Raw genomic sequence first — 23,424 nt, 5'->3', positions numbered from 1 at the left:
AGCGGTTCTACCCATGAAATAGGGAGTAGAAAAACCCTACCCCTTGGCTAGGGAATGGCCAGGGGAGGAAGGGAAGGAACTGGCAAAAAACTGGGCCCCGAAGCCTGCATTGCTCATAGGTGAGGTTGTTGAATTCTTATCTGTGTGATCTGAGCCCCTCCAGTGGAGCCACGAGCACAGAGTCGTCTGAAGCCAGTGGAGAAGTTTGAGGGAGCCCTAACAGGGTTTGGACTACAAGGCTTTCCTTGATGGTACATCTACTCTGTTTCTCAAATTTTCTCTAGGGGCTGCTGTTAATTGTCTTCATCCCACCCCTCTGGTGAAAATAAAAACCTATGGTATGATTTATAAGAAGTCTTTCTTAACATCTAACAGTCTGACCTCACTTCCTTGAATGAAAATGGTATAACAGTAAAACTGCGTTATAGCATTTATAGCCTTTGTCATAATACAGACCTATGGATTGACTTAACCCCCTGAATAGCTCTAGTAGTGAGTAAGTAAACTGTGTGCATGTTGTGTGCGTGTAATGGGGAGGGGAAGGAATGTGAATCCTTTCTCACACAAACAGACCGAGTGGTGCAATTTTTGCATCACAGGGCAAGTCTGAGAACACACCTGGCCACTCATGCTACCTTCACTTAAGATGAAGAGTTTTAAGGTTGTGTGGAAACATCTCCCTACCCAAGTCACTACTGAACTGTAGCCCCTCTTTCTTTTTTCTCCTAAACTTAAAATCGTCTAACAATATGATTGCAGGAATAAAGACCAAATTCATGCTACTTGAATCTAAAGAGACATACAATGGAAGATTAAATAAACCATGTCCTGGTTGAACTTTTTTTCTGCAAGGGGCTGTACAATGAGAGTGTCACCATTTATAGTGAGAAAACATACACAAGTTAATAATTTGCAGAGTTTTAAATCATCTCGTTATAGAACCTCATTTTAGTATAATAGTTATATGACTGGAAGCAGAGGTTTCTGTGGTAAATGAACTTTAAAGTTCAGCTTTGTCCTGTTGTATATATACGAGGGGACAGGACCGTATGTGGAAGAGCATGGGCTCTAGAACCACACACCTGAATCTGGCTTGCCTGGCCCCAGGGCCTTGGGCAAGTCCCCACCCAGCTCTCTGAGCCTTGTTTTCCTTCCATGTAAATTAGGTCATCTGTCTAGCAGAGCTGTTGAGAAGATCAGCAACTACATGTCAGGCTATTAGCGCAAAGCCTGGTAGATCACTGCAGGACACAGTATTCCATATCTGAAGTACACCCAGGGTTTTGTCATAGAGCAGGTGATCAGCTGTAGACTTGATGGCTGGAGGTTTAGCACGTTGACTGGGCAAACTCTAGTTTTAGAAGATGCTTGTATAAAATTTTAATCCTTTCTTGACATGTTAAAAAATTTTTTTTCAGGTCACTTTGATGTTTTTTTGCTTATATGTCGGTTTATCAAATATAGGTATGGGATTGAATATAAAATTCACAAACAGATATAAACAAATGAGACAGGAGGCCCTCTCTTACAGTAGATGACCTCAAAATATTGATAGCAGGAATAATGGAGTTAGAAAATCCTCAACAGATGCTAACATTGGTGGAGAAAGTTTTATGAAGAAAGGATTTTTATCAGTACATAGTCACAAAGTGTCTCCCCCAAATCACTTACTTATTACAAAGGAAAAAACAGTAAGTGTTTAGTGAAGAAACCTGGCATATATCATCTTCACCAAGTGATTGAAGGTAACGTCACCCATATTGAGACAAACCAACATCACATGCCTCCTGATTTGAGGCTGTGAAAAGCGTACAACTTGTTTTGCTGTGTGTTTAAGTGCAAAAGGTGCATAACCTGAATTGAATCATGAGGAAACATCAGATGAATCTAAACTGGTGGACATTCTACAGGATTAATGGTCTGTAATCCCCCCAAACATGAGATCAACAAAGACAAGGGCTGATAACAGTTCCAGATTAAAGGAGACTAGAGACACATGGCAGCAAAACGCATGGGACAAAGAGACAGCTGTAAAGGACATTGGGACAGGTGGTGAGACTTGAATATAGCCTGGGGATTGGATAGTAGTGTATCAATATTAAATTTCCTGATTCAGATAAGTATACCAAGTCCATGTAATAGAATGCCCTTATTCTTAAGAACTATACACAAAATTAAATATACTGAGAAGGAAGGTAGAGAAGCTGTAGCCCTAGGCTGGAGGGGTTCACGTTTGACATGATGTCCTCAGCTCTCTGGTCTGCTTTACTCTTGTCCCACTGTGTTGTTGGGAGAGGTGTGCAGAATGCTGACAGTAAAGAAAAGGCATTTTCCTGAGCAGAGGTGAAATACTGCGTACATTGTGAATGTCTCATACTTCATTACCTTTGGATGGATGAGTAACGATGTGTGAAGAACTGGTCGGGGGGACTTCCCTGGTGGCACAGTGGTCAAGAATCCGCCTGCCAATGCAGGGGACACGGGTTCGAGCCCTGGTCCGGGAAGATCCCACGTGCCACGGAGCTACTAAGCCCGTGTGCCACGACTACTGAGCCTGCGCTCTAGAGCCCGCGAGCCACAACTACTGAGCCTACGTGCCACAGCTACTGAAGCCCGCGCACCTAGAGCCCGTGCTCCACAAGAGAAGCCACTGCAACGAGAAGTCCACGCACCGCAAAGAAGAGTAGCCTCCGCTCGCCGCAACTAGAGAAAGCCCGCGTGCAGCAGTGAAGACCCAACACAGTCAAAAATTAATTAATTAATTAATTAAAAAAAAAAAAACTGGTGGGAACTCTAGGAGCAGTGTTTGAGACCTGGATGTGATTGTTATTGACCTTATTAAGTACTTTATTTAGATCTTTATTTATTTTTTAAACAACGTCCAAGTGGATGGAATTAGGACAAGAGCATTTAAAATTTTTGAAAATGCTTTTCTATAAATTAAGCTAATCTTAAGCCATTAATGCTGTTAAGGAGAAGATAGGTTTTGTTTTTTTTTTACATCTTTATTGGGGTATAATTGATTTACAATGGTGTGCTAGTTTCTGCTTTATAACAAAGTGAATCAGTTATACATATGTTCCCATATCTCTTCCCGCTTGCGTCTCCCTCCCTCCCACCCTCCCTATCCCACCCCTCCAGGCGGTCACAAAGCACTGAGCTGATCTCCCTGTGCTATGCGGCTGCTTCCCACTAGCTGTCTATTTTACGTTTGGTAACGTATATATGTCCATGCCACTCTCTCACTTTGTCACAGCTTACCCTTCCCCTAGAGAATGGCCTTCCCCTAGAGAATGGACTTGAGGATATGGGGAGGGGGCAGGAGAAGATAGATTTTAAAGTACTCCTATTGGGCAGAAAGGAAGTAAAACCCAGAGAGGATTAAGTGACTTGCTCAAGGTGGTTTCTCCCAGACCTTGAACCTTCATCCGTATGACCTCCTGGAAGTGGGTTCTTTCATAGATCATCAGTTCTGTGTACTTTCTAGAAATAAAAGAAAGTATAAATACAAGACATACAAGAAAGAAAACATCTCTTCTCTGCTGTAGTTTAGCAGTAGTTCTTGTCTTGAAAAGAAAATTAGACCAGAGAGATACCTTTTCTAATTTTAAATGCTTTGGTTCTATGAAAGTGGTTGAAGGGGCTCAATTCAATTCAAGATCTGTTTCTGGTGAGCCCTCTAGATATTTCTGAATTCATCACTGTGAGGCCTAAGGGGTCCCGTGTCTTTAGGACTCTCCCAACGGTCTGTGACCAATAGGGTCTGCTGTTCTCTGCCTGTGTGAATTGATGGGTGAGTCCCCCGAGCCCAGCTGTCTGTCTTGCTGAGAAGCAGCCGAGCACTGCTTAAGGGTGAGGTGAGGGAGCTGGAATGCCAGCCTGTGTGTCTCAGCTCTGCTGCTTGCCAGCTGTGGACGCTGGGCAAGGATAATGATGACGACAATAATAATAACAGAACCCACCTCATAGGGCTGTGGATATTAAACGAGTTAACATTTGCAAAGAAGTGAGAACAGTGCCTGGCATATAGAAAGTGCTGTGTAAGCATTTGTTTTCAAATGTGATAAAATATACAGGACATAAATCTACCATTTTAACCATTTTTAAGCGTACAGTTCTGTACACTTAAGCACATTCATATTGTTGTGCAGCCATTGCCACCACCCATCTCCAGACCTTTTTCAGCTTCCCACTCAGTTTGGGAAACACTGTCCCCATTCAACACTAGCTCTGTTTTCTCCCCTCTCTGCAGCCCCTGACAATCACCTTTCCACTTCTCGTCTCTATGATTTTGGTACCTACTCTATCTACCTCTACTCTAGATACCTTGGCTCATGCCAAGTACTTATTAAGAACCAAAGAACTTTGGGGTTTACATGCTGGAGTGTGTACAGAACAGGTTTGCTCAGTTTTATGTAGTAAATTGGCGTAAACCTACCTTCCAAGAGCACTATACAGCTCGAATGTAAACAGACTTGGAGCATCCAGATGAAAACGAGATGTGGGAAACAAGATGGAATGAGAAAGTTCTGGTTTTCTCTTTGCCCAGCATTTTTTCCTCTTGACATGCTTCCCTACTTCGTGAGCACAATGACAGTGGGTACTGTGCGCACCGACGCGTTAAGGGGGTCAGGTCATTGCGGATTACAGCGAGGGGTGGTGATACGGGGCTTAGCCAGACTCCAGCGCTGCGGGAATAGCGGGTGGAGGGCCTTGGACGAGATGCTTCCTGGGAATGACACCTCCCAGCTGGTTCTCAAAGCCACCTGCACACGTGCAGCCAAGCGTGAGCTGAGCTGGCGTCGACGCGGGGAGCCGTCCGGGGAGGCTGTCCTGCTGCCTGAGCCCTTCGCGCTGTGACACCCGGCGCCCGCAGGGTACACATGGCACATCTGCCTGGAATGCCAGTTTTACTAAGTTTGGAGGCGGGGACTCCTTATATTTTAATACTGAACCACGGATCAGATGTGGAGTAGAATGCAACATGGATGATTCTTTTTAAGAGTGAATCTGAAATTAGACAATTCATGCTTATTGGGCTTTGAGCTGTGCCCCTACATACTTCTCTTCACCCCCAATTCTTTCTGTGTGTTTACTCTCTTCTACATTTAGGGTTATTTTTCTACAGAAGAGCTCATTAAATATGCAGTGTGGGAAGCCTAGGTTTGTGTGGAGGTCAAGAGAGGGCTCAGAAGGGCGGGCTTGCCTCTCCTGCAAAGCTGTGTTCTCCACCTGTCAGCTGTGATCTGGGACACATGATTTAGCTGTCCCAAGTTTCCATTTCCACATCTGTAAAATGGAAATAATACCAGTGTCACAGGATCCCTGTGGGTTAAACACAGTGATACTAGTGCCGGGAAAAACTGTGTCGTGGAAGTACTCTGGTGGCCATGGAAATGTGGGTGTTTAGAAGCCAAAGCCTCACCAGCTGCTTCCCCCAGACCCTCTGCTTGTCCCTTTCCCAAGTCATTTGTGTGGTAAGGCTTCTGTGCTGTGACTCTCAGGCTTCTTTCTTTTCTTTCTGGACCTCTTCTCTCTGCCCTTCATCCACCCCCCCACCCCGCTCCCCTTTCAGATGCCTTTTTTTCTTCCCAATGTCATATCAAGAGGGAGGGAAGGCTGGGTTAGGGGCGGGTCTGGAGCTGCCCAAGACCACTCCAAAGGAGCCCACCTCGGAGGGCAAACAACCATGTGGTGTGCTGCTTAAGGCTCTGACACGTGGAGGCATCAGGATGGCAGTGGATGGAGCCCTAGGAGAGGGCATTGGGCAGCAAGGATTTTGAAGAGCAGATCTAGGGCTGTTTCTTTCTTTCTTTTTTTTTTTTTTTTTTAATTGAAGTATAGTTGATTTACAATGTTGTGTTAATTACTGCTGTACAGCAGAGTGATTCAGTTATACACACACACACACATATACACATTCTTTTCTTTAATAATCTTTTCCATTATGGTGTATCACAGGATATTGAATATAGCTCCCTGTGCTCTACAGAAGGACCTTGTTGTGTATCCATTCTATATATAATAGCTTACATCTGCTAACCCCTACGTCCCACTCCATCCCTCCCCCAACTCCCTCCCCCTTGGCAGCCACCAGTCTGTTCTCTATGTCTGTGATTCTATTTCTGTTTCATAGATAGGTTCATTTGTGAAATATTTTAGATTCCACATATAAGTGATAGCATATGGTATTTGTCTTCTCTGACTTACTCCACTTAGTATGATGATCTCTAGTTGCATCCATGTGTCTGCAAATGGCATTATTTCATTCTTTTTTATGGCCGAGTAGTATTCCATTGTATATATGTATCACATCTTCTTTATCCATTCATCTGTCAGTGGACATTTAGGTTGTTACCATGACTTGCCTATTGTGAGTAGTGCTGCTATGAACATAGGGGTGCATGTATCTTTTTGAATTATAGTTTTGTCTGGATATATGCCTAGGAGTGGGATTGTTGGATCATGTGGTAATTCTGTTTTTAGTTTTCTGAGGAACCTCCATATTGTTTTCCACAGTGGCTGCACCACCTTACATTCCCACCAACAGTGTAGGAGGGTTCCCTTTTCTCCACATAGGGCTGTTTCTTGAATCTCCATCCCCGCTTCCCATGGATGCAACTTTGCACACGTTCCAAGAAAAAACAGATCCTTGTTGACTCTGAATACTGATGAATGGTAAAATAAGGAACTTGGTTTGAGTATTTAAATTAATAGTAAGTACAGTAATTTATGTCCCTGATTTAACAACTGATGCCAAATGCACTATATGTGGAACTACATAGGAGATTATGTGTGTTATCAGGTAGATGTGCCAGGTTAACTTTGTTGAAAGAGCTTTTATTAATAGAATCAAACTCTGCCCAGCTCTTTAATGATGAGCTATCATCTGATCTTCCCACTGTCATCACACCACCTGTACTCCTTTCAACTACACGGCTCAGAAACAGCTATACAACGTCCTGGTTCCTCTCAAGAAGTTCAGAGACTTGGAAGGGTGGGGAGGGGACGAGTGGAGACTTGGAGGGCTGAGGAATGGGACAGGAGACAGAGCACAAAGGTGCATCTTGAAAGGGCACATGCAACTTCGTCATGCTTCTTGTCTTCTCTAGTTGTGTTTCCCACCCAACTTTCTCTCCCCTCCCTCAAAACCTGACTTCAAACTCAATCTAGAAAACTGGCTCTGAGTAATCCTATCATTGAATACTCTCTTCTCTTCCCCTTGGTTTTTTCGTCCTTTGTCCTGTCATTAGTTGGCCCTTTTTCCAAAGGTTTTCTAAAATTTTCTCCAATGTTAAATGTTTTCTGTTAGATCGTAAGCTGTTAAGGGCACAGACTCCTTTCTCCCGCCTCATCCCATCTCTTCCCTCCACCCCTGACGTGCGCTGTGACTATTTAACTGCTAGTTAGAGACTTTGCTGCTTCCCAAAAGAAGCGCATTCTGTCGTTGTTGTATTTATTGGTTTTAATTATAAGCCACTTGGAAGGCATTTTAGGACTCTGCATCTCCATAATTGTCTGCCAGCATTTTGCACCTAACAGATCAATTGTATGGATAAGTTTCCATCCTCACTTGGCTTCATAAACGTGGATGTGTCTGCTGCACAGATGCTAGCAGGGCTCTCCTCTCTGGAGTAGAAACAATGGCTTAATTCTGAAATTGTATTCAGGTCTTCTAAGGAACTAGTGCCGATACCCAATCTGGCTTTCTCCTCTCATCTACATCAGACCAGTGGTGCAAAGGGATTTACATATAGTACCATGGTCCACTCCCCAGGCAGAAAAGAAATGCCAGGGGAGGTCAGTTATTCATCTAAGTCCGAAGCAGAAGAGCATGAATTATGTTTAAGGTGGCTGCTGTCCTGGCTGCTATATAAAGTTTTCTGAGCTTTGGACTAAAGAATTCTGATTTCTAAAAACTTTGGTGTTTTTCATTGTGTTTATAAATGCATCCATTTTTCTAAATTTGGGACCCTGTACTTTCTATGAGCAGTAGTTCTGCGTGTTAGAACAAAAAGCACACAACAAGCCAAAACCAAGATGTTTTCAGCTTTGTTGCCCAAGTGGGGTAAATTCTTTCCCACAAGAGAGCCGTTCCCAGGGTATTTTATCCACTTTCCAAGTAGTTTACAAAATCACAGTTTGTATACATTCTCTTCAGCCTGCAAACTCGATGTTCGCTTCACCCACTCTTGCCATCTCAACTCCCTTCCCGCATCGGCCATTCCAGTTCCCCCTGCCACTCCCTGTATCGTTGACCTAGAAGGATAAAAATATGTTTGCTCTAATATAATAGGGTACCTCCAAAAGTTCAGTAAAAACTAAACAGAAGCCAGGAGTTGGTTTTAAATACAAACCAGCTCTGTAATCTACGAGCTCTGGGACCTTGAGCAAAACACTTACCCCATTTTAGCCTTGGTCAAGTGGAGGTAATAATACTTGTCCATCTATCTGATGGGGCTGTGGCAGTCATATGATCTAATTGACGTGGTAGCACTTTATAAATGTAGATGAATTCTGTGAGGCCAAAAGCTGGTTGGAGTCCTGCTCTTTGATGTTGGTGTCATCTGCAGCATTTTATGATTTCTCACAAATCCAGTATCCCACAAACCCTAAATGTGTGAGCTGACTCTGATTTTCATACTCTGTTTAAAAGCCAGAGACGCTTCTTGTTCATTAAAACTAGCCTAAACTGCTTTAGTCCAAAGTCAAGTTGAAATGAATTCTGTAGCCATGACTATATTGCCAACATACCTCCATTTGCATATAGTATGATCCATCGGAGAGCTGAATTTTTGGCATGCTTTAAAAATTGACTGTCCTGGGCTTCCCTGGGGGCTCAGTGGTTAAGAATCCTCCTGCCAGTGCAGGGGACGCGGGTTTGAGCCCTGGTCCGGGAAGATCCCACGTGCCACGGAGCAACTAAGTCCATGCACCACAGCTACTGAGCCCGCGCTCTAGAGCCCACGTGCCGCAACTACTGAGCCCGTGTGCCACAACTACTGAAGCCCGTGCACCTAGAGCCTGTGCTCTGCAACGAGAGAAGCCACCACAATGAGAAGACTGCACGCCGCAACGAAAGAGTAGCCCCCCCTCGCCGCAACTAGAGAAAGCCCACGCACAGCAACGAAGACCCAACGCAGCCAAAAATAAATAAATAAATAAATTTATTTTTTAAAAAATTGACTGTTCTGAATCATGTGTTCATTCACACTCACTAACAGACAGCATATGCTTGCGTTAATAGTACCCTTCTGTTCTACATCCTAGCCTTCTGAGTCTGTTTTATTAAAGTCCTCTTCTAAATACACGTTTAAAGTCAGCTCCTCATATACCCCTACAATAGTGGGATGCTTCCTTGTTAATTACACAAACTTGTCCTTATGGACATTGGCCCGGGGGTTTGCCTTTCTGGTGCAGAGCCATGTGCAGTTTCCAAGTCCACCATCTGAAGTCACAAAATGAGTTTGGCTGCTCTCTGTTGACTTCCTTTTTCTTCCCCCGTACCAGGCTCTGCTTCATCCTGTTCGTCCTGTTGCCAAATTGTGCTCTTGTAAAGCATACCCGTGTTTTTCTTCTAGTTCAGACTTGGAAGGTTTCATGTCACATAGGTCTGCCGCAGCCGTCTCTTTGTTCTCCAGCTTAGGTCCTCTTCTGCTCATTCCCTTTCACTTACCTCTATCCCTACCTCTTCTCTCTGATGAGCTTAGCACACCTTCCAACAGAGTGTGGTGCCATTAATCATCTTCCTTTCCGCTGTCTTTGAACTTCTGTGTGTGTGTGTGTGTGTGTGTGTGTGTGTGTGTGTTTTACACAATAAAGCTGACTGAATATTCATCATAAATTTTAATGCCTGTGATTCTTTTCTAGAAGTTCAAATGGGTCAATTAGTTGCATGAAAGGTATCCTTCTCAATGAAACTGGCATTAAGGCTTATTCCTCATCATATTTTAAACATCTTTCTGTAACTGAACATAAAAACAAATTTAGTCTTTCTTATTTCTGATATAATTACAGTAGTACACATCAGTGGTATAGAGCAGCGGTCCCCAACGTTTTTGGCATCAGGGACCGGTTTCATGGAAGACAGTTTTTCCACGGACGGGGTGGGGGTAGGGGCGCAGGGGATGGTTCAGGCAGTAATGAGAGCAATGGGGAGCAATGGGGAGCGGCAGATGAAGCTTCGCTTGCTTGACGGCCACTCACCTCCTGCTGTGTGGCCTAGTTCCTAACAGGTCGCAGACCGGTACTGGTGCACAGCCCAGGGGTTGGGGACCCCTGGTATATATATTTGGAAAATGTGTAGGAATCAAAGTTAAGGGACAAACTCCAGAGCCCTCCTTTTGGAAACAAGTGCTTTAACATTTTAGCATTTCCTTTTAGGCTTTTTTCCCCTTGATTAGAGTGCATGTGATATACTCTTATATAATTATTATAGCAATATACACACACATATATATATAAAATACGTATACGTGTGTGGAATTAAACTTGGGGTGCTTTTTAAAATTTATATAGCTTCAAATACATTCAATTTGCAAATATATATGGGACATAGATGTTAAAGCTGCTGAGTGAGGGAAAAATTGAGTATAATCAGTTATCCTTGGAAAAACTAGCTGATTATCTATTGTCTTTACTATACATGTTTATAAGTTTTATATCTTATAACTAATTTAATGATTGATTATATTAGAATTTATTAAAATATATATGATTTTAAAATATTTTTAAAAAATAATCATACAACAGCTTCATGAGGGTAGATGGCATTATTCCCATTTTTCAGATGAGGAAACTGAGTATCTAGTTAACTCTTTTTTTAATATTTATTTATTTGGCTGCATTGGGTCTTAGTTGCGGCACGCGGGCTTCCCTCTTTCTCTCTAGTTGTGGTGCACAGGCTCCGGAGTGCGTGGGCTCAGTAGTTGCAGCTCACGGGCTCTCTAGTTGTGACGTGTAGGCTCTAGAGTGCAGGCTTAGTTGCCCCACAGCATGTGGGACCTTAGTTCCCCAACCAGGGATTGAACCCGTGTGCCCTGCATTGGAAGGCAGATTCTTAACCACTGGACCACCAGGGAAGTGCCTAGTTAACTCTTTCATAACTGAGTGTGACAGTGTTACAGGCACCCAAAACCACTGCTCTTTTGTCTCAGCGCCCCCTTCCCTTTTTTAAAAGTCAGGTATCTTAGTCAATTTAGGCAGAAGTTCACCTTTGGGGGGAAAAGAGGAGTAAGTAGAATAGGGGAGGGTGCCTCAGATAAAACATGGTAAATTTTCTCAAATGTGTTCTCAGCATTTATTGATCATATGACTTTGCGTATGACGTGATGTATCATGTAAGTAGCATCATTTAGTTTTTTGTTTTGATCTTGTTTCAACTCTTGGCATTCCTCAACTCTTGGCCTTCCTGATACAGTCTAACTTGGCAGTACTGAATATTATCTTAATATTTTTTCCTTCGTTGGACTACATTTGAGGTTTCTGCGTCTCTAAGAAATAAGCCTGTAATTTTACTGTCTATACTTTCTCAAGATAATAGCACTAATTGATGTGGTTTCCAGTAGGAAAAATAAAGTCACATAAATCTGTCTGCTGATTAGTGAGATATCAGTAATACCATTAATAACACCCTCATAAGAGCCTAATGGCCACTGGGCCAGTCATCAAACATTTACATGCAGGGAGGCAGCAGGACTTGGGGAGAGTAGAAAGATCAGAACTTCGGAATCAGAGTTCTTTCAGATCCCAATTCTGCCACTGAGCTGTCGTTAAGATCTTAGAATTACCTAAACCTAAATGACCGAACCTCTCTGAGTTTTTTTCCCACCAGAAAAGGGGAGATTCAAATTCCTATCTTAAAGGGGGATAAGCGATAATATATGTAAAGTATCTGGCACGTAGTAAGTGATCATTATGTGTTAATCCTTTCTGTCTGCTACTTTTCATGCACGTATCACAAAGTGCTCACGTGAGTGAGAGAAAGACAACGTAGGCATCTGAAACGCAGAGAAGACTCACAGCCAAGAGGCTGTTTTGTTTTCTTGCACTTACCTTTGAACTATTTGTGATTTATTATTTCTTTTCTCCTAATAGTCAAGGAAAAATTAGGCCAAGCTGCCCTATTCTATTGTCTTCTAAGACTCCTAGCTTTGTAGCAATACCCTCTGATATTCTGGGTTATTTGGAGTAGTTTGAGGGGGCGGGGACAGGGTATTACCAGTGACTTGCTGCTTCTTGAGAACAGCCCAGGAACTGTCATTACGTAACCTGCTAAGTCTGTTTAACAGTTGTAAAATAGCATCATTCCCATGAAGTATTAAAGTTTAGGTAAACATCTATGTCCTTAAAATATTCATTATCTGTAGAAAACAGGGAGAAGCATTTTAGGACTGGTTGTAAATAATTTGGAGCATTTTTGCACTGAGCATCTTAAGCACAAAAAGTTCATATCCAAGTGAGATGAGTTGAATTTCTTTCCCTTCCTTTAAAAATAGTAGAAGCTCATCCAGACTAAAGATTTTTATAATTCCTTCTGTAATCTTAACTCTTGGGATTAAAAAGTCTTAAATTGGCCTTGGAAACTTGACACTCCATTCTTCCTTACTGAGATCTGTGTGGGGATGACAAAGTGCGTAGGAGCAGGCAGTGAGCAAATGGAATTCTCCCTGTGCCAGCTTGGTAGCAAAAGAGATGGGTTTTGTCCCCAAAATGTTTTTTTGCAATTATAATTGACTACAGAATCCCAAATCTGAGAATCATTGCTTTTAATTCTTCTCCCAAATTGAGCAAAGTTCCAGACAGACCCCTCCCTCCCATCCCAGACTTAAGGTTGGCCCACCTTTGTATATGGGCCTTAACATCTTCATGGTCTGCTTTGAGTTTCCAGATTATTTTTTAAAAATGACATTCTTGTTCACATTTGCACAGTGGCCCCAAATTAATTTTACCCCCATGAGTGAGATGTAGAAGTGAGGTCCTGTTCTGAAAAGGTGTCCTGGGTTTTGAGATCCAGCCTTGTTAGAAACAGATGGCATCTGAGGTGCTCAAGTATGATCACATTCTTGGGGGGAAAAGTTTGGGACCTTTTGTATCAAAGAACTCTTTTTCATATGTGGATCTTAAAGCTATGTACATTTAAATCATGTTTGCAGAAAGGGGTAACCTTTTCACAAAGCCTGAAATGTTTCTCGTTTTTCTGAGTAATTACGACAGAGAAGCTATCTAACTCTTCTGGGCCTTAATAACCTCGCTTGAAAAAGGGCATTGGTAGCCAGTCAGAGACCCTAATGCTTGTAAGGAAGCTGTGTAGTTTGTTGGTTACCCTTCTTTCCCCACCTAGGAAATTCTTCTTCTAATGCTGAACTTGAAGCTTTAGGGCTTTAGAGGAGGTGGCCACAGTCCCTTAATGCCGTATGTAACCTGAATATCCTCTGAAGTTGTGTGTTGATTTATAACTCTGGAGAATTCTTAGAAATGTATGATGGGGGAGAAGTTCCAGGAAAGGTGTGGAGGACAGGCTTCAAATTCAGTTCTCCTTCCCTTGGGATCTGGACAGTATGGCTGTATTACCATCAGGGCTTGGAATTAGTTGGACTACATTTAGGAAGCACATAGCATCTCTGTCCGTCAAGCACAAAGCTGAGCATGCCAATCAGCAGACTTTACTGAGCACCTACTATTTACCTGGCACTTCATAGGGATGTGGAGATGGATGAGCTGTGAGCCCATGCACTCAGTGTCTTATAATTTCCATGGCTTGATGAAACCTTCAATGTCTTAAACAGGTGGAATGACAATCTCTATTGTTGTTTCATATTCTTTAGGGTGCCTGGGAATACGTTTCGAGTTGCTAAGGACTTCAACCCCAGGTTTGCCTACTTTTCAAAAGAAAATTCAGTTTAGGGAAGTTTGATCTTGTGGTCCTTTAAGGCTTAAGATTAAGTAGCTGCGAAATGCTTCAGGAAGCTGGTAGGAAGCCAGAATATATCACGGGTCAGTTTACTGAGTATCAGCTTACTGGAAATCTTGGACTTGGGGTTCTCTCATTTTTTGTATCCTACCCCTGTAACCTGCCCCGGTTTTAGGGTTTCGGAATCAGTTCTCTTCCATGGGGTGTACATCTCTGGTAACCATAAGTTCTGAGAGGGAGGAGATACCCATTTAGCTGTAAAGGCAGTCTGAACTCTTAAAAGATGGTTTAGTACATGTTTGAATTGAATGACCTACCTGAGGATATTCAGGGTTCCTTACAGAAATTTTGAGTTGCACAAAACAACGTGTCCATGAAATGCTCAACTATGGCACGTTCCTATGAATTGATGATTCATATTATACTCTTAACCTGCTTTTTCTTAAATAATACCGTTTTATAATATGGAGATTTCCCAGCCCTGGTTTTGTGATTCTTGCCAACCTTCCCTCCAGTATATCCCTACTTATCTAAGCATCCTGTAAGTATGCCAATGTTTTAGTTGTTTAACTCTAATAAAAACTTCATGGGGGACTTAGTGTGTCATACTTGTCACTTGTGTCCAGTCCCTAGAACAGACTGGCACAAAGCAGCCACTGTAATATTTGTTGAACAAATGAATAAATTTTAATACAAAGGAGATGGTGGCCTTGGTGTCCTTGTGTGAGGGGAGCAAGTAGAGTAGCTGAAGTGAACGAGTGACCACACCAACTCCTTCATGAATAAGGTAGGTCTTGGGCTATTTTCCCGGTGGATTTTGTGGGTGTCCTTTGAAAAATGATCTCCTTAGGTTCCTTCTGTCTCTAACCTTACAGTTCTATTTCAAAACCTTTCCTACAGACTCATTCTGTTCCTTAAACCTCTGAATAAGCCCTATAATGCAATTTCCACAGAATGTGATTGCTTTACCATCTTTTAGCCAATGTCAGCTAACATAACAGAAAGTGTTTTGTGAGTTGCTAATACTTCAGGAAGTTGTTCTCCACAACGAACGTCCTCGTGTTTCTTAGGGTTCAAGGAAGCAAGTAAAGATGAACTTTAGAGGAAGTCTCAGTTAATCAGTTTGCTTTAAAATAAAAGCAACTCGGGCTTCCCTGGTGGCGCAGTGGTTGAGAGTCCGCCTGCCGATGCAGGGGACACGGGTTTGCGCCCCGGTCCGGGAAGATCCCACATGCCGCGGAGCGGCTGGGCCCATGAGCCGTGGCCGCTGAGCCTGCGCGTCCGGAGCCTGTGCTCCGCAACGGGAGAGGCCACAGCAGTGAGAGGCCCGCGTACCGCAAAAAATAAATAAATAAATAAAAATAAAAAATAAAATAAAAGCAACTCTGAAGGCACTTCAGTGATCTTCCCTTGGGCTTGGCAGTGACAGGCGCCTTCTGCAGCTCATTCAGATTCAGCAGCAGCATGGCGCTGGGCAAAGGGCAGGGGTTGAGGTGCTGAGGGACCCCAGTTCCAGCCCTGGCTCTGCCATTGACCCAGCAGTAACTGTAGGCGGTCCCTTCCCCTTGCATGACCCCGTTCTCCTCAACTGTAAGAAAGAGTTCATTCCTATCTTTCAGGGAGATGATGAAAAGCACACAGTAACGTGGAAAAGTGCTTCATAGGCGATAAAGTCATGCTTAAGTGTATTCTTTTATCAGCTCCGTGATGGCTTTTTAAATGGCAGTGTCATCCATGCCAGTGGCTCTTATTAGAAGTTGCTACTTAGTAAATATTGAGTAATGCAGAAATATTTGCAGGCAACCTCTGTGGCCCGAAGGGCTCTGCTTTTGTCATGGTTAAGACATTCTCACGCTCGTAACCTTGGCTTACGCTTTGACAATAGATTATGAAGGAAGGAAGGTGAGACTGAAGTGTGTGTGGTCGCAAGGGCAGTAGCCAGGTATGTGGTCCAGTGGGCCGGGTCAGGAGGGAAGGAAGGGATGTGTAAAAAGAAGCCCCATGAGGGCAAACATTTTTTGTTTTGTTCACTGCCCCGTCCCTGGTGCTTTGACTCATGCCTGGCTCATAGAATCTGTGAATTGAATCTGAGTCAAGTAAAGTCTATAGAATGACGCTGTATTTGCTCCATCAATGACCACGTCCTTTATTCAGTGTAAATAGGCAAATAAAACTACCCCCCATAGATACTTTAAAGCCCATTTATTACTCTTTCCTGATAAAAGATTAGTTGTTCATCAGATATTTGAATGGAGCATGCAGCCTGTGCAGGGAAGTGTGCTGCACACCGTGAGGACACAGATATGTCTTCTAGGAGTTTACTGTTAAACGACGCAGTATAGGAGGTACTGGTACCAGACGCAGGTTTGTGTGCCCCACACACAGTGAGGCCAAACAAACCAAAACGTGGGAGTTTGGAGCAGAGAAAGGTTTATTGCAGGACCAAGCAAGGAGAACAGGTGGCTCGTGCTCACAACCCCCAAACTCCCTGATGGTTTATGGGGAGAAGTTCTTATAGGCAGAATTTGGGGTGAGGGCTGCAGAGTGTGTGGCTTTCTTCTTCTGGTGGTGAGGTAACAGGGCAGTGCTCTAGGAATCTTGTGCTCAGCCTGAAGTTACCATCCTCCACCTGGGTGGGGGCCTTAGTTCTGCAGAAGAACTCAAAGATACATATGTTTTTTAATTTATTTATTTTATTTATTTTTAAATTTTTTTATTGTTTCTGGCTGCGTTGGGTCTCTGTTGCTGCGTGCGGGCTTTCTCTAGTTGCGGCGAGCAGGGGCTACTCTTCGTTGCAGTGTGTGGGCTTCTCATTGCGGTGGCTTCTCTTGTTGTGGAGCACAGGCTCTAGGCATGAGGGCTTCAGTAGTTGTGGCATGTGGGCTCAGTAGTTGTGGCTCTCAGACTGTAGAGCGCAGGCTCAGTGAACTCAGAGATGTTGTTATATATATTCCTTGAGGAGGAACTGGGACCCTTGCCCATTGCTGCACTATAGTTTCTTGACTGCTCCTTCTTTGTTTCTGCATTCCTTCCCTTCCCTGATTAGTAACTGTTTGAGTCTGTCCTTTGGTACTCAGGGAAGGGCTAGGAGGCTAAATTTTTTTTCCTGCAAACAAGAAACAGGGGACCCAGAAAGGATTTGTACCCGGGAGGCTCCCACAGGGTCCTGTCCGGTTTCAGTGCCAGGAGAGAGGACAGTGTGAACAAGAATAGTCAGGGGAGACTTTGGGAAGGAAGTGGCCCTTGAGTTGAGCCTTAAAGATAGGTAGAGGGGCTTCCCTGGTGGCACAGTGGTTAAGAATCTGCCTGCCAATGCAGGGGACACGGATTCAAGCCCTGGTCCGAGAGGATCCCACATGCCACGTTGCAACTAAGCCCACGAGCCACAACTGCTGAGCCCGCATGCCACAACTACTGAAGCCTGCGTGCCTAGAGCCCGTGCTCTGCAACAAGAGAGGCCACCACAATGAGAAGCCCGCGCACTGCAACAAAGAGTAGCTCCCGCTCGCCGCAACTAGAGAAAGCCCGCGTGCAACCAATGCAGCCAAAAATAAGTAAATTAATTAAATAAATAAATTTATTAAAAAACAAGACAGAATTCCATCAGCTATGGCCAAAACACTGCAGTGGCGATATAAAGCTTTGTGGGGAGAGTGTGTTTTAATTCAAACGTTAAGTCAGATCTTCTCTTTGGACAGGGTGATGTCAGAGTTTGAGAGCCCCCAGCAGCTCTGGGCTGGTAGGATGCTGCATGGCTTGTGGAGGCAGTTGGGGGACAGAGGCCTGGGGGCCAGCGCTGCTGGTGCTTCCTCCTCCTACTGGGTGGGCTGGTTGAGGCTGGAAGGAAGCAGCAGCCAGGAAGGAAGGTGGCAGTGAGAGCGACCCCACCTTGACCTCTGAGGAGGGCAAAATGACCAGGTGGACTCCGACTGAGTGTTTTCTATTGCTTTCAAGCTTTAACATGCTGAAGGTACCATAAAATGGAAATAGTCTGTCGGAAATGGGAGGCAGTCTTTAGACTGAAATTAAAATGAGAAGCTGGTAGTCATGGGGGGTCCTGGAGAGTAACTGTTAGGAACAATGGAGATGGAAGATTAGCTGATGCTACGGGCGGGCATGCCGGGAATCTTCTAAGAAAGAGAATGAGAAGATCATAATTTCAGAATGAGAAGATCATAATTTCAAAGTATATTCATGGCAGGATGATGGTTAGCGCACTTACTAAAGATTCACTGGAAGATAATTGTTAAGCAAATATTTGAGTGTCCTCTCCGTGCAAGGAACCACATAAAAGGCGAAGCAAAAGAGTCTTTTTCCTCTAAAGAGTCCCCAGTCTGGAGAGCGAGCTGTGACCCAGTTACGGTGGGGGCTTCCACGATGAGTGATATAATAGAAATGTGGACCAAGGCGCTGAGGACTGGGGATGGATTCTGACTTCGAGATCCACAGAAGTTTGCTCAAGAAGCTACAGAGGTGTCACACACAGGCGGGACAGTGGCTTTCTAGACAGAGAGATGGTGGAGAGCAGAAGAACTCAAACTTAAAAGGGAGTGGTTTGGGCCTGGAACGTGGTGCTGCCGGGAAGGGTGGCTGAACTGTAGGCTTCAGGTAGGGGAGGGGAGAGAACGTGTTTTCTTCCTGAACTTTGTTCTGTAAGAAGTGGGGATCCATCGAAGGTTTGGAGAGGAAGAGTGGCATCAGTAGGACTGTATGTTAGCAAGATGCTTCTGGGGACAGTGAGGAGAATGGGTGGAGGAGGGGTGGCGACTGGGGGTCTGTGTGAGGGCCATTGCAAGAGCCCAGGGGAGAGATGTCAAAGGCCTGGGGTCTCCGAGTGGAGGTGCAGAGGAGGGTTGTTCAAGAGCTTCGGTACGTTTCCTAAATCTGAAAGCTCTCTTCTAAAGTTAAATCAGATTCAATTTGTTTAAAAAAAAAAAAAAAAGATGCTTTTGACAAATACAAATCTTTGTTGAGCCCTCTTGGTGTCACTGGTGTGGGCTGAGGTCTCCCCGTTTTAAGGAATGGAGCCACAAGGAAACTTGGGAGTCGTCGGGCAGGGTGGGAATCGGGGAAGGATAGTGATCCGTGTGGAAATTCCTGCTCCTTTGGCCCTGCTTGTGTTGTATACCAGCCTGTCCTAGCGCTCTTCCAGCCTCTCCTGCTGCTTCTTTTTCTTCCTCCCCCATAAACAAAGACATTTCCCGAAGTTCTGTACTTGCTTTTTCCATCCCATCCAAATACTTCTAGCTCTAATGTTTCTGCTCTTCACTTGGGCAAATGGCCTCTCAGCCTGTTTGCTCAGAGGGTAAAGTGGGATAGATTATGCCCCTGCCTCAGAGAGAGTTGTGAGACTTGAACGAAACACTGCATAGAAAACGCTGCCTAACCCTTGAAGGAAAGTAAGTGCTCAATAAATAAGCATCTAGTACATATTTCCACGCTTACGGTATTCCGTCATTTTTTATATTGACGTAAATTTAATCTCCCCTTTCTTTTGAGTTCTTTGAAGGTTTGGTATTATTTTTCGATCTTAAGTGTCGAGCACTGTACTTGCCCAGTAAGAGTTCAAAATGTGATCTTACTTCCTTTTGTCTGCCAGATTGATATTTCAGATTCTTCATCAGTAGGGCATGGGGTTGGCCTTTCCTAGGGATGGATGGATGACCTTCACATCCTTTTCTCCTCTGCTTGGGACCACGGGTCCCATTTATGGAACGGCTGACTGGAGCTGGCGGCTGGGGAGCAAAAGAGCAAACACGGACGGTCCTGCCCCTCTTGACCACAGCCTTGCTGCCTGCACACATTGTCTTCGTTAGATGAGTAATCTAACAAATGAGAAACCACATTCATTTTACAACCATCAGAATGAAAGTTCAAGACTGAACAGGAAAAAGGGGTCCTTTTCATGAGAGAGGAGTGTTGTCGTGTAAATAGGCAGCTAAGTGTTGACTGATGTGACTGTTGGCGGCTGTGGGGGTACTGTTGAGCCCGCAGGTAGAGGACGTGCAATCAGGAAACGGGGAAGCTGTGCTCTCTACAGAAAAGCAAGGCTGAAGCATGGCAGTTTATAAACTAGGCTTGTGTTGGAATAAAGGGTGTGGGCTTAGAGACTCTGCTCACTCGCTGTCTCCATGGCTTTTTTCTTTTGGATACCTGTTGACCAGGGAAAGTTAGCCTTGTAAAGACCAAGAGATAAACGAGGGAGGGATTTTAGTGACTTTGTCATCTGTAAAGTAGCATTTGGGTGGGATGAGAAACCTTAATTCCCTCTAGGAGTGTTAAAACACAGGTCCTTGTAGATTCTTTGTTCAACCCCAGAATTTCTAGGATGGTCCAAGCTGAGCCATTGGACCAATTCTACAAGCTTGTTGAGCAAGGTTGTTGCTGGTAGACCGTCCTCTAATTGACTTGAGGCTGTCTAAATCCTGTGGCATCATGTCTGTGAAATCTGACTGCTATTCTCCTTCTATTATTTAGTGTCAACTTATACTTCAGTATTGCATTTTCTGCTAGAAATAATATAATATTGTAAAGTCCAACAGCAAATCTCTTTCTGCGCTTGATGTTTCAGTACCCCCATCTCTCATTATTCAGTGTTGAGCTGCATATGCGTCTTTCCTAGTTGGTCGTCTCATTATTTGATGAACACTGCCCTTAACAAGTCATGTGTTGTTACCCTCTATTTCTAGCTATTGTGGACGATGAAAGACTCTCGGCAGAGGAGATGGATGAGAGGAGGCGGCAGAATATCGCGTATGAATATTTGTGCCACCTGGAGGAAGCCAAAAGGTAAGATTCAAACTTAGTCTATTTATGCACCTGCTCTTGGAGATGAGCTTTGGGGTACTGTATTTTTAATAACTCATCTGCAGCCTTTTTGGTAGTAAGGTAATGGGAGAAGACCCACCTGTGTTTTGTAAATGGCAGAACTGAGAAAAAGTTGCTACCACAGCCATGGTCAGGGCACTAGGGAGGCAACTGTTCCTTTTTCTCCCTTAGAGCCTCCTAGGAAATCTCTAGGCCAATTGCAGGTTATTTCAGAATTTCTCATCTCTCTGGCACGGATGTGGGGAAGCAGCAGAGACTTAAATCAACTTCCTTTTCCTCCAGAGCCGCCTCATGTCTTTTCCCCAACTCTACCCCAATGATTATAAGTATTACTACTCTTATTAATTAATGTATAATTATATATTCCTATATACCCAGTAGAAAAATAGCATTTCAGACTGAAGTCCATCGTTCACTAAGCTGGAGAGTAGGTTTATGACAGCAATCTCCTTTTTAACCCATGGGTGTGTGACCACTTAGGACATGTTGTCTCTAAAATCACACTGACTCTTTTAGACTTTTTAGATTACAAGTCAACGTTGGGTTCTCCAAGGAGAAAGTGAAGATAAAGTATTTGCACTTAGGCCTCGGTATCAGGGGAATCAGAACTTTGTCCTTTGCTGGGTGCGTACTGCAGTGCCCATATGCCATGGGTTAGATTCTGATTTAATGCTTTGTGCTGTGATCAAGCAACAGTATTGTTTCATGGACAGATATGTTCCAGCTCTCTCATCTCTGTAGAAAATAAACATTGAGTTAATGGTCATTGGTGTTAATTTTCTCTGATCACTGATAAATAGCTACCTACAGAGCTAGAAGAATGAGGTTTCTAATCACTGTTTTGCAGAAGAACATTCAGTGACACATGCACTAATTTGGCCTCAAAATTGCTTAAAAAGGGGTTTTCCAAGGTTGTTTAATGTTTATCAGAGCCTTGTAGCTCTAAGCTCTAAAGGCTCAGTTTTTAAGGTTATTTAATGTGTCTGGAAGTTGACAGTTAGGTTGCAAGTCACTGAAGACTCACTGTCAGTCTAAGATTATTAAAAACATGCTGTTAGTCAAATTGTGGCTAAAGTTAGATAGGGAGAGGGATTCACAGACATTCAAAATAAACATGCTGGACTTCCCTGGTGGCGCAGTGGTTGGGAATCCACCTACCGAGACATGGGTTCGAGCCCTGGTCCGCGAAGATCCCACATGCCGTGGAGCAACTAAGCCCGTGCACCACAACTACTGAGCCTGTGCTCTAGAGCCCACGAGCCACAACTACTGAGCCCACGTGCCACAACCATTGAGCCCGCGCACCTAGACCCCATGCTCCACAAGAGAAGCCATTGCAGTGAGAAGCCTGCGTACCGCAACGAAGAGTAGCCCCCGCTCACCACAACTAGAGAAAGCCCGCGCACAGCAACGAAGACCCAATGCAGCCAAAAATAAATAAATAAATAAATTTTTTTTAAAAAAAGGCAAAGTTTAAAGAAAAAAAAAATCAACGTAACAGTTAGCCCAAGTTCTTTGAAGAAAGCTTCCTTAGGAATAGTTTTGTTGAAAGAATAGATTGTAAAATACACAGCTTTTCCTCTAGGATGGTTTTCATAAATTTATCTTACAAGGAGAGATTAGATATAATATGTATTTATGAATCTTTTATTAATATCTGAACACATTATGACTTTCAGGGAAGCTAAGTTTTTCTTTTTCTTTTTTTTTTTTTTTTTTGCGGTACGCGGGCCTCTCACTGTTGTGGCCTGTCCCGTTGCGGAGCACAGGCTCCGGACGCGCAGGCTCAGCGGCCATGGCTCAAGGGCCTAGCCGCTCCGCGGCATGTGGGATCTTCCCGGACCGGGGCATGAACCCGTGTCCCCTGCATCGGCAGGCGGACTCTCAACCACTGCGCCACCAGGGAAGCCCAGGGAAGCTGTTTTTTGGTTATGGAGTATGTAAAAATTATGTGGCTATTAATAGATATGTTTGCTATGATTTCAGAAAGCATAGTGTACAGAATTCGATGGTCCTGAACTCAGGAAATAAATGAAGGGGTGAGTTAGTATTCAAAAAGTTATTTATTTGAAAGGGTTTATTGCCTGATTCTTTTACAATGTTAATGCCTTAAGAATTTGTTATACCGGGTTTATTATAGTGCATGCATGTGTGTGTTCATTTGAGTGTAGTTGCCTTAGAATATTGAATTTCTACTGAATGGTACACTTAGAATGTGAAAGTTTAGCTAGGAAGTGTTTCTTGTTTATTTCAGTTGAACTGACTTTGGTGCATTTCAAGTAGAGATGTGTTGGGTCTGTCTTTGTGCCTCTATTTTTTCTTCCCAAGGGTGAGAACTGGAAGGATACCTAGCCTATATGTCCTGTAACTCAAAATTTTTTTAAATTCAGAATTGTAAGAGTCCAGTGTATCTTTAATTTTGGTTTTATTACTTTCAAGATTCTGTGATCATTAATCTCAGACCATTTAAAAGTTGCTTCATTCAGAGGAGGATATCACTACCAACACTATAGAAATAAAAAGGATGTTGACAGAATGCTATGAACAATTATATGCCAACAGATTAGTTAACCTAGATGAAATGTACAGATTCCTGGAAAGACACAAACTACTAAAACTGACTCAAGAAGAAATTTTAAAAACTGAATAGATGTAAAACAAGTAAAAAAGATTGTAGTCAGAAA

The 23,424-nt window shown here is 43.5% G+C and overlaps 1 protein-coding gene across 1 annotated transcript in view; it reads left to right on the top strand.

Annotated features, from left to right (window-relative positions):
• Positions 1–23,424, top strand: part of IQGAP2 (IQ motif containing GTPase activating protein 2) — a 293,348-nt gene that overhangs the window by 27,358 nt on the left and 242,566 nt on the right. Inside the window, 1 exon segment of the mRNA XM_007461600.1 lies at positions 20,602–20,701. Coding sequence (XP_007461662.1) covers positions 20,602–20,701 — 100 coding nt within the window.

This window comes from Lipotes vexillifer, unplaced genomic scaffold (assembly GCF_000442215.2).
Source record: "Lipotes vexillifer unplaced genomic scaffold, Lipotes_vexillifer_v1.1 scaffold779, whole genome shotgun sequence".
Lineage (NCBI taxonomy): Eukaryota > Metazoa > Chordata > Mammalia > Artiodactyla > Lipotidae > Lipotes > Lipotes vexillifer.
The sequence above is the reverse complement of the archived record's forward strand: the minus strand, read 5'-3'. Positions and strand labels throughout refer to the sequence as shown.